Below are 15090 nucleotides of genomic sequence, written 5' to 3' on the forward strand. Positions count from 1 at the left end.
GATTTTAGCTGAGGGAAATCAACTATGTTTTGAGGAAAGTGGTTTTTCCCCCCCTGAGCATTCAGGCTCTGGATTGTCTATTTACCATTTATGGTACCACTTCTGGGAGGAGGAATGGAATTTATGAGTGGAAGCTTAAACTTGGAGTCAGGAAATCAAGTGGCTACTTCTATGTCTGCTGTGTAATATTGAGGAAATAAGCTCCTTGAAAGTAGAGACAATGTCTTATTTATCTTTGTAAATTTTGAAGAATCTAGCCTATCAATAACTGAGTAATTATTGTTTATTCATTGAAATCACCATTTTTCTTCCCTCATTTAAAAAAATATAAGGATACATTAATCTTTGGTCATAAGTTTATTAAGGTCTTTACTTTTTATATAAATACATTTAAAGTGCTTGACCATTTGGGAAAAATTGAGAAAAATTTCGAGTTATAAATATTAGTGTTTTAAAATCTCATTTGGGGATTATGCAGGTTCTTTGCAAGCTCCTTTCTTCAAGAAAAATTCTTAGAAATCATAAGATCCAACTAACTTTTCTTTACTATTATAAAATACTTCCTTTCATGAACTCTTCCAATTAAACTGGTCTTCTTTGTGTTTCTCTTATAACATTCTATCTTTCATCTCCATGTTTTTGTTTAGGCACTGCCTGGTTACTAAAATGTATTCATTTTTCCACTCCACTTAGAATTGAGATTTTTCTTAAAAACTCAGTTTGTGTTACCTCCAATATCAGTTATTTCCTGGCTTCTCCAACTGTTAGTGCTCCCATTCATCAAATTATCTTATGTTTATTTTACATATATTGTGCACACGGTTATATGTATACATATTGTCTTCCTTACTAAAATGGAAGCTTGTTGATATCAGGGACTATTTAATTTTAGATTTGATATTTTTCATTTAGCAGAGTGCTTGGTACATAATTGGCATTTACTATACTCTTAACTACTTGGTAAGATAAACCTTTTTCTGCTTATACCCTTTTTTCACTTACAAAACCAACTCATGGAAGGAAAATCCTTAAAATATTCTTATATTCTCATAAATCAAAAGTTATTAAGCTTGGATCTGTGGATGATTTTCAGGGAGTCCATGAACTTAGATGGGAAAAAAATGATTATATCTTTTCATTAACCTTTGATATCATTTGTATTTCTATGTAATTTTATTTTATGTCTTTAAAATATTGATTATAACAAAGAGGTCATAGGCTTCAGCAAACTACCAAAAGATTCTATGATATAAAAAAACTAGAGAACCCCTGTCATAAGGAACTAATCCTGTCTTGCAAAGTCAGGGTTTTATCTTTAAAATCAAGTTGTTTCTTAGTTGTTCTTAATCACTGCTGATTCACTGTCATTTTTTTTTGAGGGGGAGAGAAGCGTGTGTCTTTGTGTGTGGAAATGTTTGTTATAACAGAGAACATTATGAAAGAATGGGACTAGGGAAGAAAACTCACATGAGATGCAAACAACTGATGGAGATATGGAAAGTTCATACATATCAATGTGAGACACCATTGGAAGAATGACTTTTCAAATTGAAAATTTTATTTCTGATTTGGAAGCTCTTAAAAAAAAAGTAAATGGGGCACAGTAGAATGAGCTCCGGATTGAAATCCAAGAGAATCTGCTACTAATTGATTATGTGTTTTGTTTTGTTTTATTTTTTTTTTAAGCAAAAATGTACTGGAGCCAGGTCCAACTGGCTTCAAGAGCCATTGTTAAGTTTTTAGTATTTACATCCCAGAAATCAGAAAATCTATCAGAGTTTGATTTATTATTTTGATGATTCTAAGAAAAGGATGGAGAAAATGCTAACAATGCAGATTAAATTTAAAAGAATATCCTGAGTACATGCTTCTTTCTCCTTGCCCCCCTCCCCCAAGTTTGTTGCTAAACATTTACCAGCACACCTCTAGGTTTTAGGCAGGTCATAGAACTCTTTAAAAAAAAACTCAAGATATTTCGAAGATATAATTTTAGGCCTTCATTTGTAAGACAAGAAATCTAAGAAAAGTTTAAGGATTTTTTTCACATCCCCAACACCTCGCAAATGCATTAGCACTATGTTGCAATGGATTGAACATAGCTAGATTTTATAATTTCTTTCTAACTCTGAAATTTAGATTCTATAAAATTATGTACATTTTGTTTCCTCAGAGCAGGAACTGTATTCCTTCCTGATTTTACAAATATATCCATGTCTTCCCAGCCTTAAAAGAAATTTTAAAAAGCTTCACTCGATCCTACTCTCTCTGCTAGCCATGTTCCCATATCTTTCCTCCCTTTCCCATTCAAACTCTTGGAAAAAGCCATCTACATTTGGTCTATTTTCTTTCCTTTCACTCTCTTTTAAAGGCTTGTTGTTGTTGTTGTTGTTGTTGTTGTTGCTGCTGCTGCTGCTGCAATCTGGCTTCTTCCCCTATGATTTACCTGAAATTTCCAAAGTTATGAGTGTTCTCTTAATTGCCAAAGCTAAAGCCTTTTCTCTAACTTGATTCTTCTTGATTTCTCTGTGCACTGATCACCTCCTGGATGCCCTCTCTTTCACTAGATCTTCTCTCTTCTGGTTCTCTTCCTGTATGGTCACCTTCCTCTATCTTCTTTGCCAGTTCTTCATCCAGGCTATAATCATTAATCCTGGATATTATCTCAGTCTCGTTCTTTTCTCCTGTCATATACTTTTTCTCTTAGCAACCTCAGCAGGTCCTATTGATTCAATTATCATTTTTAGGCAGATGATTCCTAAATGCATTTATTCAACCTTACCCTTCCTCTTAAATTCATGTTCCACATTGCCCTCCAGAAATCTTGAATTTGAATGTACCATAGTAAATTCAAACTTGACATATCTAAAACAGAACCAATTATCTTTCCACTACCAAACTTTTTTCCTCTTCTAAACATCCCTATTACTGTCTAGGATGCTATTATCCTTTCAATAACCCAAGCTCACAACCTCATCATCACCCTCAATTCCTGTCAACTTACATATGCAACCTGTTTTCAAATCTTGCTGTTTTCTATCTTCACAATATCTTTTCTGTGTTTTCCCTCTACTCCACTGATACAACTTTATGTCCTTTTTCCTAGGGATTAGACTTCTAATTGACTTCCCTGCATCAAGTCTCTTTCTACTTTAATCTACCCTCCATTCAGCTGCCAAAGGTCATTTTTCTAAAGTTAAGAAATCTCTGATACTTCTTTGAAGTTTACTGAGCTCCTTTTATTACTTCCAGGATCAGATATAAACTCCTTTGACTTTTAAAACTCTTCATAACATGGCTTTTCCTACTTTTCCAGTCTTCTTAGGACTTCTTTTCCATATGTTCTATTCTAGCAACACTGGACTGCTTACTAAGTTTCTCCAATAAGAAGCTCTATTTCCTATTGCAGTTCAGAAGGAGACCCCAAAAGGTTGAGGTCATAGACTGATGTTGCAAGGTACCTCAAAAGAAATTTGCAGGCTTACACCCATTTTCAAGTCAAGGGACAAAGTTTATTGTAATTGAAACACCAATTGAAGCTATGTTCCAAAAGGATTTAGCAAAGAATGAGGAGAAAGAAGATAAATTTATAAGACAAAATTAGAGAGACCAGAGCTTCATGTCACTTATATGCTAATTTTATGGCTTACAGATAGATTTGATAGGTAGTCTAATTATTCACTATTATTTTAGGAACTTGGTTATCACTGTACAGCAGATTATCTATCTGACAGTAGGCAATGTTTGTAGGACTATCCTAAGGTCAGAAATCTTTGAAATCATTGACAGGCAGATTGTTAGGAGACCTTAAGATTACTGCTCTATTTCCCTTAGAAGCTGTACCCCTTTCATTCTCCTCTCAAGCAGTTTGAACTCAAAATTGGGACAAAGGGACGAAGGTCACATCTTCTGGAGCTGCTTCAGGCTGATAAGAGTCATAGAACTGACCCTGCCTATTGAGGTCCAGACAAATGAGGGTAGACAAGTGACTTAAAAGTGGCAGCAACAGCATCCAGAGAGTGCTGAGTATCAGAATCAGGTATCAGGTGATATTCAGGTTGACCAAGTAGTTGGAATTTCATGGCTTGGAATCTGGAAGAAACAACTCTCACAATCAGATTAAATGCAGGAGACACATATGAGCAAAAAATAATTAAAGTGGAGTTACTATGTGTTTTACTAGGGACAGCTTGGGGTGGGGGGAGAAGATGAGGCTATCATGAATGTCTCACATCTCACATCTAGACAGCTTTTCCTAGGATAAATACCAAAGAATATTTTCCCCAAATCCCTGCTTTTGTTTCCTCAAAGAAATAGAAGCAGTGGGTGAAAGAGTGGCATTATACACAGTGAAAGGAGTGCTCAGGTGGCTTAGGGTGCAAACACCATAATGTTTAAAAGGCATTAAGCATTGGGTAGAAAGGATGACATGCAAAGTGGATATAATAATTAATCTTAACTGGGTATGTTCTCCTTTAGCAAAAACTGTGAGACTTTTCAGTATTACAAGGAAAGACTTTTAACCAACCAGTAAAGGTGTCAACAACAACAACAACAACAACAACAAAAAGCAAAAGCAATTTAAAGCCCCTATGAGGGGACCTCTGTATAAAATCTATCTACCAATCCATCCCAGTATATGTACCCCTCTTCTGGATGCGCTTCAGGATGGGGGGCTTAATAGTTTTTTCAGGATTTACTTGGACACAAACTGGACGGGCCTGATAGACCTGTTTAATTATTTCTCCTAGCTTGTGACCAGTGAAAATAGGTTTCACAAGTGATTGAAGAACTTTTTTTCCCAAGTGAGTGGCTTGGTGTAAGTCATAGAAAAGTTTCCACTGACTGGCCTCTAAGATTAAAAGTTGGCCTGAAGATGTTTGAAGCAACCCAGAAGGAGAAAGGATGTATCCTCTTTCTTTAGCAAGAGCTTGTTCCTGGGAACTATGTGAGGGAGCATAGGAGTCAGGGAGTTGAGGAATTAAAGATGCCATGATCAGGGGCAAACAGGCAACAGCATGGACAGCTGAATCTGAAAGCCTGTTTCCTTTGACCTGAAGTGAATCCCCCTTTTGGTGTTCTTTACAAAACATAACAGAAATATTATAAGCAGGTGGGAATAATAAGAAATAAGCAGATGGGAAACAAAGAAACAGAACTGGGAAACTAAGTCAGAAAGATCCAATCTTGAGAGGAGACCAAGGTTGTCCTCCTTAGTCTTGCCCAGATAAGACATGCACTTATGACAGTTCAGGCAGTCCTCTGAGTAACTTATGACATTTCTTTCTAATGGTGATGGTAATGGTAATGACTTAATGATTCATCAGGCAATCTTTCCCAAATTCAAAACTCAAAAGAATATCAGTTACAGTCCCAAGAGATTTTATCTCTAAGAGCAAATTCTACTTATCACATTTTAGGGCTAGATAAATTGTTTTTAAAAGAACTCACCCACATAGGAGATTTTGTTTAACATGTTTTATATGTTTAAACTCATCCTGGTACAAAAGATCCATCATTAAACAGTTTATAGGTTCTTAATAAAAACATTCCTTGTTTAGGAACTATACATCCTAAAAAGGCTCATTTCTCAGGGCTGATGACCTTGTTAATCCTGATGATTTCAAAAAAACTGGCAAGCTTACAAATTAAGGGGAGTTCACAGAGACCCCAGGGAAGAGGCTGAGCTTGCTATTGCTCATCCCAACTATTCTTAGTGTTTTCATGGGCTATGCTGTTTGATACCTCTCCCCATTCTGTGAAGGAGGAAAAGGTGTTGCCCATCTCATACTTGGAGGAGTTTTAGGTTTAACATGATGACAATAACTCTTAGTTAACAATTTTAGAATTTTCCTAAGTAATAGCCAAATAGCTATATTAGCTATAATTTCCTTTTAACTTTCTAGCAAAGGTGAAAATACCCAATTCCCTAAATCGCATTTACAAAGCATTATAAAACAGGATTAGCAAGGGTAAATAAACTTTCCCTTCTCTTAGTTGTTCAGTTTACTCTATCCCCAACCTGTTGTAGTTTTGGAAGTTCTCAGGGAATGTTTCTATTCCCTTAAACGTTTCCCTTTTGTTTTAGAGAGGAAAAAAAGAGAGAATTCCTGAAATTGAGATATAACAGATTTTACTTGTGTGTGTATGTGTTTTTTGTTTTGTTTTGTTTTGTTTTGTTTTGTTTTTTGTTGAGGCAATTGGGGTTAAGCGACTTGCCCAGGATCATACACTAGGAAGTGTTAAGTATCTGAGACCAGATTTGAACATATATCTTCTTGACTTCAGGGCTGATACTTATCCACTGTGCCACCTAAGTGCCCCAATAGAACAGATTTTAAAATTGATTTAACTTTAGTCCATGAAATTCCCTAAATTCTACTTAAATGTTCCAGCCAAACTGAATTGCCATTTGTTTTTTTTTTGGTTTTTTTTTTCCAATTCACACAAACCATTTCTCTTTTGTGAGCCAGGAAAGGGTTAAAGTGCCAATTTTAACTAACAGGGTCTTCAGAAGTCTGACTCATAATAACTCAAAAGCAGGCTGTTTGTTATCAAAATTTTTAAAGTAACTGTGAACTGCTTTTCTGTTTTCCTAAAGTTCTCAACTCTTAAATCTTCTGTTAACACAGTCAGTATAAATAGATTACAATTTACATATCCCTCAGTGGACTTTGAATAGAGCTCCTTTAAAACTGTTTTTGCTATCATATCTCAAATAACAAATTTCACTGAGCTGAGTATATTTTCTTTCTCTCCCTCTCACCCCTTTGTCCAGATATCCCTGCTGCAGTCAGAGAAGGAGGGAAAGAGGAAGAAAGAGAAAGGGACTCTCTTTCCTCTGTGCACTATCCTCCTAGTCCTAGGAAAACCTTAATTTAGTTTTGCTTAATTTGGTTGAATTTGCTTCCAAATTACTTTACACACACACATACACAGAAATTTACCTCAACAGTGACATTATATGTTGTTCATGTCTAAAAACCCATATAAAGTTATCGAATGAGAAGCAATTATATCCAATAAAGCAGTTAATATTCATATAGCATTTGTTTTATGCTAAGCACTTTCACAATCATGTGATCTTCACAACAACAATCATTATTATTTCTCTTTACAAAGCAGAAAACTGGGCTGAGATAAAATAATTTGCTATAAATCACATAGCTAATACATTTCTGCAAATGAAACAGAGAATGTTTGGTTTGCCAAATGCAGAGGCTGACTGACTTTCTCACTTCACACTTCCATGCTGGGTGCTGCCAGGAGCACCCAGATTCTTCCTGGGCAGTTGCTGGACAGAACCTGCTGCAGGCTGGAGTGGCTGGTCTCAGGATCTCCCTTTGATAGTAGTTTCAGGTGGCAGGATTCAGGGAATGCTGACCATGGGGGCCTTACCCCTATTCCATACCCATTCCCTCAAGCTGAGTGGGAGAAGTGTTTGGGCAAAGTTCTGTGGGGTCCCTATGGCTGTTGCTGCTTGCCCCATTTCGATAGATGGTGCAGAATTTGGGTTTCCCTACAGTTCTTTAGCTTTCTCTTTTTTTAGTCTGATCTGAGATGATGGGGGTTCAAAGAGAGGGATTTGGGGTATATTGATCTTCTTAGCAATCCCCACAACTGAGATGCACTCAGGACTCCGGAGGAGTGGAGCATGCTGAGTTATCAGGATTGTGGAGAGGGTCCCTTAATACCTTCTGAGGTGCTTTCCCAATGGAGCAGAAGAGAACTACAGACAAGATAGCAAAAAGTTGATATTTACCTAATTTTTCTTTTTCATTTTTCACTCTCTTCTTTCAGAATGGGATAAATTCTTGGAATTATCCCCAATGTTTCAGGATTTTTTCTTGCAATCTTAAAATGACTATTGCCAAACTCCTTAATCATTGCCCTTAAACCTTGAGAATCTGCTAAAGATATTATTTTAGCAGTTCTATAATTTTAATTAGTTAACTTTGTTTCTATGATCCCAAGCTTAGCTAGAATTGAGGTCTACAGAAAAAATTCAGGCTTTTTCCCCTTTTAAGGTGGGAGTCAAGGATGTTAAGAAATCCTTCCCAGCATTCTAACTATAGCATAGAAATTTGTTTTTTTCTTGCTAGATGTATTTTAAATCTTTCCAGGTAATAAAATCTAGCTCACAGAACAAAGATGCAAATCACATTCTGCATAGAGACACAGACACCAGCAAAAACGACATGGAAGAGGACCATCCGATCTTTCCCAAAAGCCATAAAAATTTCTTTGCCATAAGCCATCCTATAGCACCTCATTTCCTCTGGTGTCCCAGAGAAGATGAAAAGATGTCAAAGGTTCCCTAAGAATTTTGCCAAAATTGCAAAAATTTCCAAGTCTGGGCATCCCTAGTCAAGAAAATTTGCTGAGCATGGAGCTCAAGATGACCCAGGCAAGCCTCCCAGTTGCTTGGGGTGTCCCACTTATAGGATTGAGAAGAAAATGGGGGGCTTACCTTGAGAAGGAGAGAAAGAAGCCAGGGGAGACCAGACTCTTCTTGTATGAGTCTTCAAATGTTCAGGTTCAGGAGACCCCAAAATGTTGGGGTCCCGGGGAAAAGTTTGTTGTAATTGTAACACCAATTGAAGTGGGCTAAATTACAAAAGGATTTATCAAAGAACCAGGAGCAAGAAGACAAATTTATAGGAAAAAGATTGAGAGATCCAGTTCTTCATGTCTTTGATATGCTAATTTTATGGCCCAGAGGTAGAATTGAGGAGTGGTCTATTTACTATTCTCAACAATTTGGCTATCACTGACTAGTAGATTATTTATCTGACAATCAGAAATATTTGCGGGATGATCCTAAGGCCAGAAGACTTGAGAATCCTTGACAGACATGTCAGGAGACTTTAGGATTACTGCTATATTTCCCTTAGAAGCTGTACCCCTTTCACTATATCATTTCCTTTGCCTGATTATCCCCTTCTTCTTCTAATCTCCCCCCACACAATTACCTGGCATGTTCTGTATCCCCCTTCCTCCACCCCCCACCCCCCACTTCTCTGCCTTTTAATTCCTCTGATTTCCTTCAAGGTTAAATTCAAATCACTTTCTCCCTACACCTGCAGGAACTAAACCCTTGTACAGAGTGGCTTGTTAATTTACTTTGCTTTTATCTCAATTTAATCTGTAGTTTGCAAATTGCCTTCCCCATTAGAACAGAAACTTCTTGAGGGCAAGTTTGTATTTTATGGCTGCTTCTCCCCATTTTGGGGGGTATCTTTAGAACTCAGCATAATGCCTGACACAATAAGCTTATTAGATGCTCATTGACTTCTCTCAAGTATGAAAAAACTGTGATTATAGTCAATTAAAAATAATTTTGTTCAAGGATTTGAGAGAAACCAGGAGCATGTGGTTAGAAAAGGCTTTGACCTGAACTTTCATTCATGCACTAAGAAAATATGTAACATTTAAAATAGATTATTTGTAGGCAATGTTAACTAGGTTGCACTGAGAAGTAATTTGTAGAAAACCCAAAACCAAAAGTAATACCTGAAACATTCCCCAGTGCCTAAATATGCACAGCAAAATTAATGTGTTATTCACTGAACTGAATTTTCTCCTACTTTGTTATAGATTCAAAATGGAATTAATCTGACGGTTTCCTTTTATAAATCTTACTGAGCGAGATTTCAAGTTTGGAAAGTGCTGTTAACTCTTTTCAGGCCACAAGGGTACTATTCAGTCTAGAATTGCTTGGCTGCTACCAATAAAAATGAATTCCTTATTCACTGATGCATTTTATGTGTACTATCTAAAAGGTGCAAAAGTACTCATGAGAACCTTCACATCCTTGTCCATTTCTATCAATCTCTACGTTTGCCTTGTATTACTATAGCTTTAGGTCTACAAAAGAAGCAAGTTCTTTTACTTGGACATCCATCTTTGAAGTCCAAATCTAAGGCCATTATCTCTGAGACTGCTGGATGCTTCTTTGAAAGTGATTAAATTTCTTTTCAAAGCAACATTACTGTGTGAGGTTGTGATCAAACTAATAAATTTATCAACAGATTTTTTTTTCTGGTTGTATGTACATGGTCTACATAGATTTTAAATTAGCAATGCTGAAACTGAAAGTATGTTTTCTCTGGCAGGCATTTGATATACTTGGAAGAGCTGAGGCTTGCCTTAAGCTCCTTAAATCTGAGGGTTTAAGCCTGCCTGTCTTGGCAGTGAGGCATGAGGAATTACACAGAGAAATTAAAGACTGCACGGAGGTTGCTTTGCAAAAGGGACAAGCCTTAATCAGCCAAGGAGATTCCTGCAGGTGAGTCAAGCCTACTTCTTCCTCAATATGACAGGCTTTTTTACAGCTTTTACAGACCTGCTAAAAAACATAATCTGGTGTGATTTTGTACATTTCGGATGTTTTGCTGCATAATGATATGGCTTAAAAAGATTCTATTTAAATTTGGTCAGCTCCATTTCTGGGAACAGTACATCTCATCTGGGCTGGAAGCCAGCCTGGGAACCTGCAGGCTGCTGTCAATACTAGAGATGTCTCATGAAGAGTCTCTGAGAGAGGACAGAATACATGGAAATAGAGCAGCACTGGTTAATTCTTCATATTGTAGATTTAGAGATTTCACTTTAGAGATTTAGAATCAGAAGAGATCTTAGAGATAGTTAAGGCTAATTCCCTAATTTGATTGTAAGGACACTGAGGCTGGGAAGTTCCATCCAAGGCTATCCAAGTACAACAGAACAGAATCCAAAATCTTTGGCTCCAAATCCAAATATCTTTCCACTAATGTATATGATATATACCAACAATTTGTTGGTATATTCCCCACTTGGATTCTTTTAAAAGTGTTTTAAAGTTTTTTTTAAAGACTTTTCTTTATGTTCTTTCTAAACTTAGGGCTATAGCAGAATTTTCTCATGAGGTCTAATCAATACTTCCTTATTGAATGTTTACAGGGATTTGGGAGAGATGAGGTAGAAGAAAGAGCAAAAACCAAAATTAATGGTTTTGGAATTATCTATTACTCTTCACAAAAGTAGGTCACCAAAAACATATCCAAGTACAAAGATTTGGAAGAAAAGAAGGTCTAATTTCATCAGTCTAAGGAAAACTATTAAAATTTATAATATAAAGAAATTATAAGAAGGTAGAAAAATAATTATAGAATAAATTATATATGTGTATATGAAGAAATTATAAAAAGTAATTCAATCTAACAAATTTATTGTGTTTACTATACAATGGGTCAAGTAATAGAAAAATGCTATGATCCTTATGAAATTTATAATCTATTAGTGAATAGAGCACATATAGAGTGTCCCAAAAGCCTTGGTGCAATTTAAACTTCAACATTAGATTTCTGGTACATTTTAAATAATTATATGTACATGAGTGGCAGGATCTTGCAGGGAAAAAAGAGGAGGTATATTTTTGAAAATGAAAGTGATATATAAACAAGGTCATCAATTATTTTTCATTGTTCTTAAAAGCAGTTTCAGCTTACAACTCATTGTTTGCCTGACTGATTTGACATGCATCTGGTATTATTTTCTGTTCTACAATATCATAAATCCAGAAGAGTCATCTCCTCCTCCCTCCATCATTTATTTTCCCAGAAGGTGTCCTCTCTGTCTAAGATCACATTTAGTAAATGGTACAATAAGATGTCTTTAATCCTTATATGATTTCCCATCTTCTCACCATCCTGGCAACTTTCCTCTGTTATGCTCCAGATTTTCCAAAATTATTTCTAGATTGTGCTGCAATTAAATACAATGCTCTAGACATGGACTGAGTGAGGCACAAAAAGTTTCCTGTACTAGGAACTATGATATGCCCTTTTCTAGAAACTACATTTCTATTAATGCAACTCCAAAATCTCCTTAGCTTTTTGAATTCCTTTTACATGATGATTCAAAATCAAATTCATTGACTATTAATTTGAAGACTTCACCTTTTTTTCTATTTTTCAAAATTTTTAGACTTTTTTGCAGAATGCTGGAGTACACCACACTTCTTGCTTCTGTTCAGGATCCTGGGATGCTTTTTCAGGATATCATAACTCCTGAAGTCCTTGCTCTCTTGTTACTGACTTTCTTGGATTTCATTTCCCTCCTAATTTGTTCTTTTCTTCCTGTTTCAAAGATTTCTTTCCTTGACAGAGAAAGTAAAAGCAAAATATGAGTTCAGTAGTTCTACCTTCTCTCTATTGTTTGTTATTGACTTTTAATATTTCTCCTCCAATATTCTTCTTACTCTGCAAATTGTTTTTTTAAATTCTCTTGATCTCTCTTTTTTTAAACATTTCCCCTCATTCGTTAGCAACCTTAGTGCCTTCTGAACAAAAGCATTTCATACAATTATTTTTATGTACCTCTTTCTCACTTATCAGTTGTTTGCCCTTTCTACCAACTGCTATAAATGTTCCTTCTAGCTCTAACTATAACATTCTATGATACTTTAAAAATAGATATTTTAAAAAACCTTATAATTTTTGTGTGAGTGATCTTTCTTACCAGGATTCTTTTGGCTTTCTTTGCTTCTCAACTGTATCTTATTTTTTTTCACTCTCCTGATAAACTATTTTGTTGGCAAAACTCAAAATTTAACCCAATACTTTCATATTATAATAATGTTACAGTAAAAGCTATTGTTTCACTGAAAAACTTTATAAACTTGCATTTTCTGTGTAATGGCTTCAATTTAGAACCTGTGACTGATGACAAATATAATCCAAATGAAAGTTAGATTCACTCATGATATGTTAATAAGATCTAGCACTTTTTTTAGTGCTGATTGAAAAAGGTTGAAAAAGTTCTCTCTATATGTAATCTCATTCTCCCCCAATAAACCATAGGTGCTTAGTATCACCCCCATTTTACAGATCAGGAAACTGAGTCAACCAAAAGTAATTGTTCATTAGTATTTGAACTCGGGTCTTTCTGACTCTAGGTTTAGCACAACCTGTTTTTCAGTCATGTCTGAATTTTCTTGACCCCAAAAAATACTGAAGTAGTTTGCCATTTTCTTCTCCAATTCATTTTACAGATGAGTAAACTGAGGCAAACTAGGTTAAGTGACTTGCTTAGGATCACACAACTAGTAATTGTCAAAGGTCAAATTTGAACTCAGGAATATGAATCTTGCTGATTCCAAGTCCAGCAATCTATCCACTGTGGTGCCACCTAGCTACCTCCTTAAGTATAAACAGTTTGGGGGGATGAATTGATATCCAGGATAGGATTAATCTCATCATATTATTCACCTGTACTAAGACAATCAGATGTTAGAGAGTAGCTAACTCCCTCTTTCTGGCAGCTTCATTATTATTTTAAACCAGAGCTTCTTAAACTTTTTCTACTCATCACCCCTTTATGTCAAGAAATTTTTATTTGACCCTAGGTATATAGTTATGCAAAATAGGTATACAAATCAAATATTTACTGATGACAAATCATAATTTCATGATCTCCACATTCAATTATAAGACTCCATATGAGATCATGAAGCAGTTTAAGAAGATGGGTCTAAACTTAAATGGTTAATTTTAAAGATTCAATATTTAGTTTGGAAGTTAAGTTCTAATTCCCATATAGTATCTGTGTTTTTTAGGATGTCTGGTGTTTTGGAAATTTATATTGGAGTATAAAAGGACTTTTCTTCTCTTATTAAATCCTTTGCCCTTTCTCATCTCTATGACCAATTTTACTTTAATTTGTAGGTCTCTAGTGACCTACAGTCTGGGAGGAAACTTATTGTTGATCTGGCTTTAAGAGATTATTTAAAAAATAGAAGGCGCTTTTTAAGAAACATAAATTAATGTTAGTTAACTAGAATTTTGTTCTTTCTGGAAATTACCATTTTCCACCAATACCAATCCCATTCCCAATACCAAATGATACATCTTTTTCTATTTTTCCATGCTGCATTTTTATTTATCTTGGGACTTAAAGTGCTTGGCAAATCTGGCCTGTTACTTTAATTTTTTCAAAAGAAGCTAAAGGCAGAGTAAAATGGTTATGTGCCAAAAGATATATCTTGATTCAGAGGCTAGAAATAGAAATCCATTAAAAACTTTGTTGAAACCCAAAGCTCGTGATAGGTATTGTTTTTAATACTATGCTTTCTTTGCCTGGGTATTGTTAAATTCCCTCTTATCAGTTGACATTTATGCCTTAGGCAGTAGCACAATATAATAATGCTGGTTTTTGAGAAAGGCCTGTGTACTCATTAGTTGTGGGACACTGGGCAAATGACAGTCCCCCTTTGGACCTCAGAAGCCTCACCTGTAAAATGGGGATAATAATATTTCCACTACCACATTTTTATGGTTTAAATATATAAACATATTTATGTATACATATTTATATATTTTTTCATATACACATAATTTAGTAACATAAATATAAGGAATTTTCAACTTCCAAATGGACTGCATTGCAAAAGTTCATTTGTATGTCATTTCACACTTGGAACATTTCCATAAAATATAACATACATGGGAGTTAGGTTACCAAGCTAGCCAACAAACACTAGTAGTTAATAATAATAACAACTTGACTCATCATCATGGGTAGAAAATCTGCCCAAACAAGGAAATGATTCCAAGTTGTAATTACAAGAGAAGTAAGTGATAAGCTTAGAATTTGTTGCACAAAGGAAAAAAGAGAGAACTTTTAGTTCTACATAAAACAGCTCATTGTGTGATGATTGCTCAGTCTTTATAATTCAGAAAAAATCTATTAAAAATGTCACATTGTTATAAGTTTTTTTGTCCCTGGAACATTTTGAATAGCTCTTCAAAGATATTAAAAGGGAAGCTGCCTCCTATCTTTCTAGGGGTCAGAACAATTTATGAGTTTGAGATAATATTTTCAAGGATGCCACTTTAATAATTGGGACTTTATGCATTTTGAAAATGGCTAGAAATTATTTTGCTGTAGGTTACATTCAATACTTGGAGGTAAGTAAAACTAGCTAGTAGGTTGTACTACTTATTAAGTATCTGTCTATGGTCATCAAGTTATCTTTTTAATTTCAATATTATTTCTCTGAAAAATGAGAACAAAATTATTTGTAAATTGTAAATGAGGAGGAATATTAAGGAA

General features: G+C 35.2%; 1 protein-coding gene across 3 annotated transcripts in view; it reads left to right on the forward strand.

Annotated features, from left to right (window-relative positions):
• CCDC141 (coiled-coil domain containing 141) overlaps nucleotides 1–15090 on the forward strand; it is a 255951-nt gene that overhangs the window by 147976 nt on the left and 92885 nt on the right. For all 3 annotated transcript variants that reach the window (XM_051986120.1, XM_051986121.1, XM_051986119.1), the window contains one exon: nucleotides 10113–10285. In XM_051986120.1, the coding sequence (XP_051842080.1) occupies nucleotides 10113–10285 (173 nt within the window). The remainder of the gene's footprint in view (nucleotides 1–10112; nucleotides 10286–15090) is intronic.

The sequence above is a fragment of the Antechinus flavipes genome, chromosome 3, assembly GCF_016432865.1.
Source record: "Antechinus flavipes isolate AdamAnt ecotype Samford, QLD, Australia chromosome 3, AdamAnt_v2, whole genome shotgun sequence".
In the NCBI taxonomy this organism is placed as follows: Eukaryota; Metazoa; Chordata; class Mammalia; order Dasyuromorphia; family Dasyuridae; genus Antechinus; species Antechinus flavipes.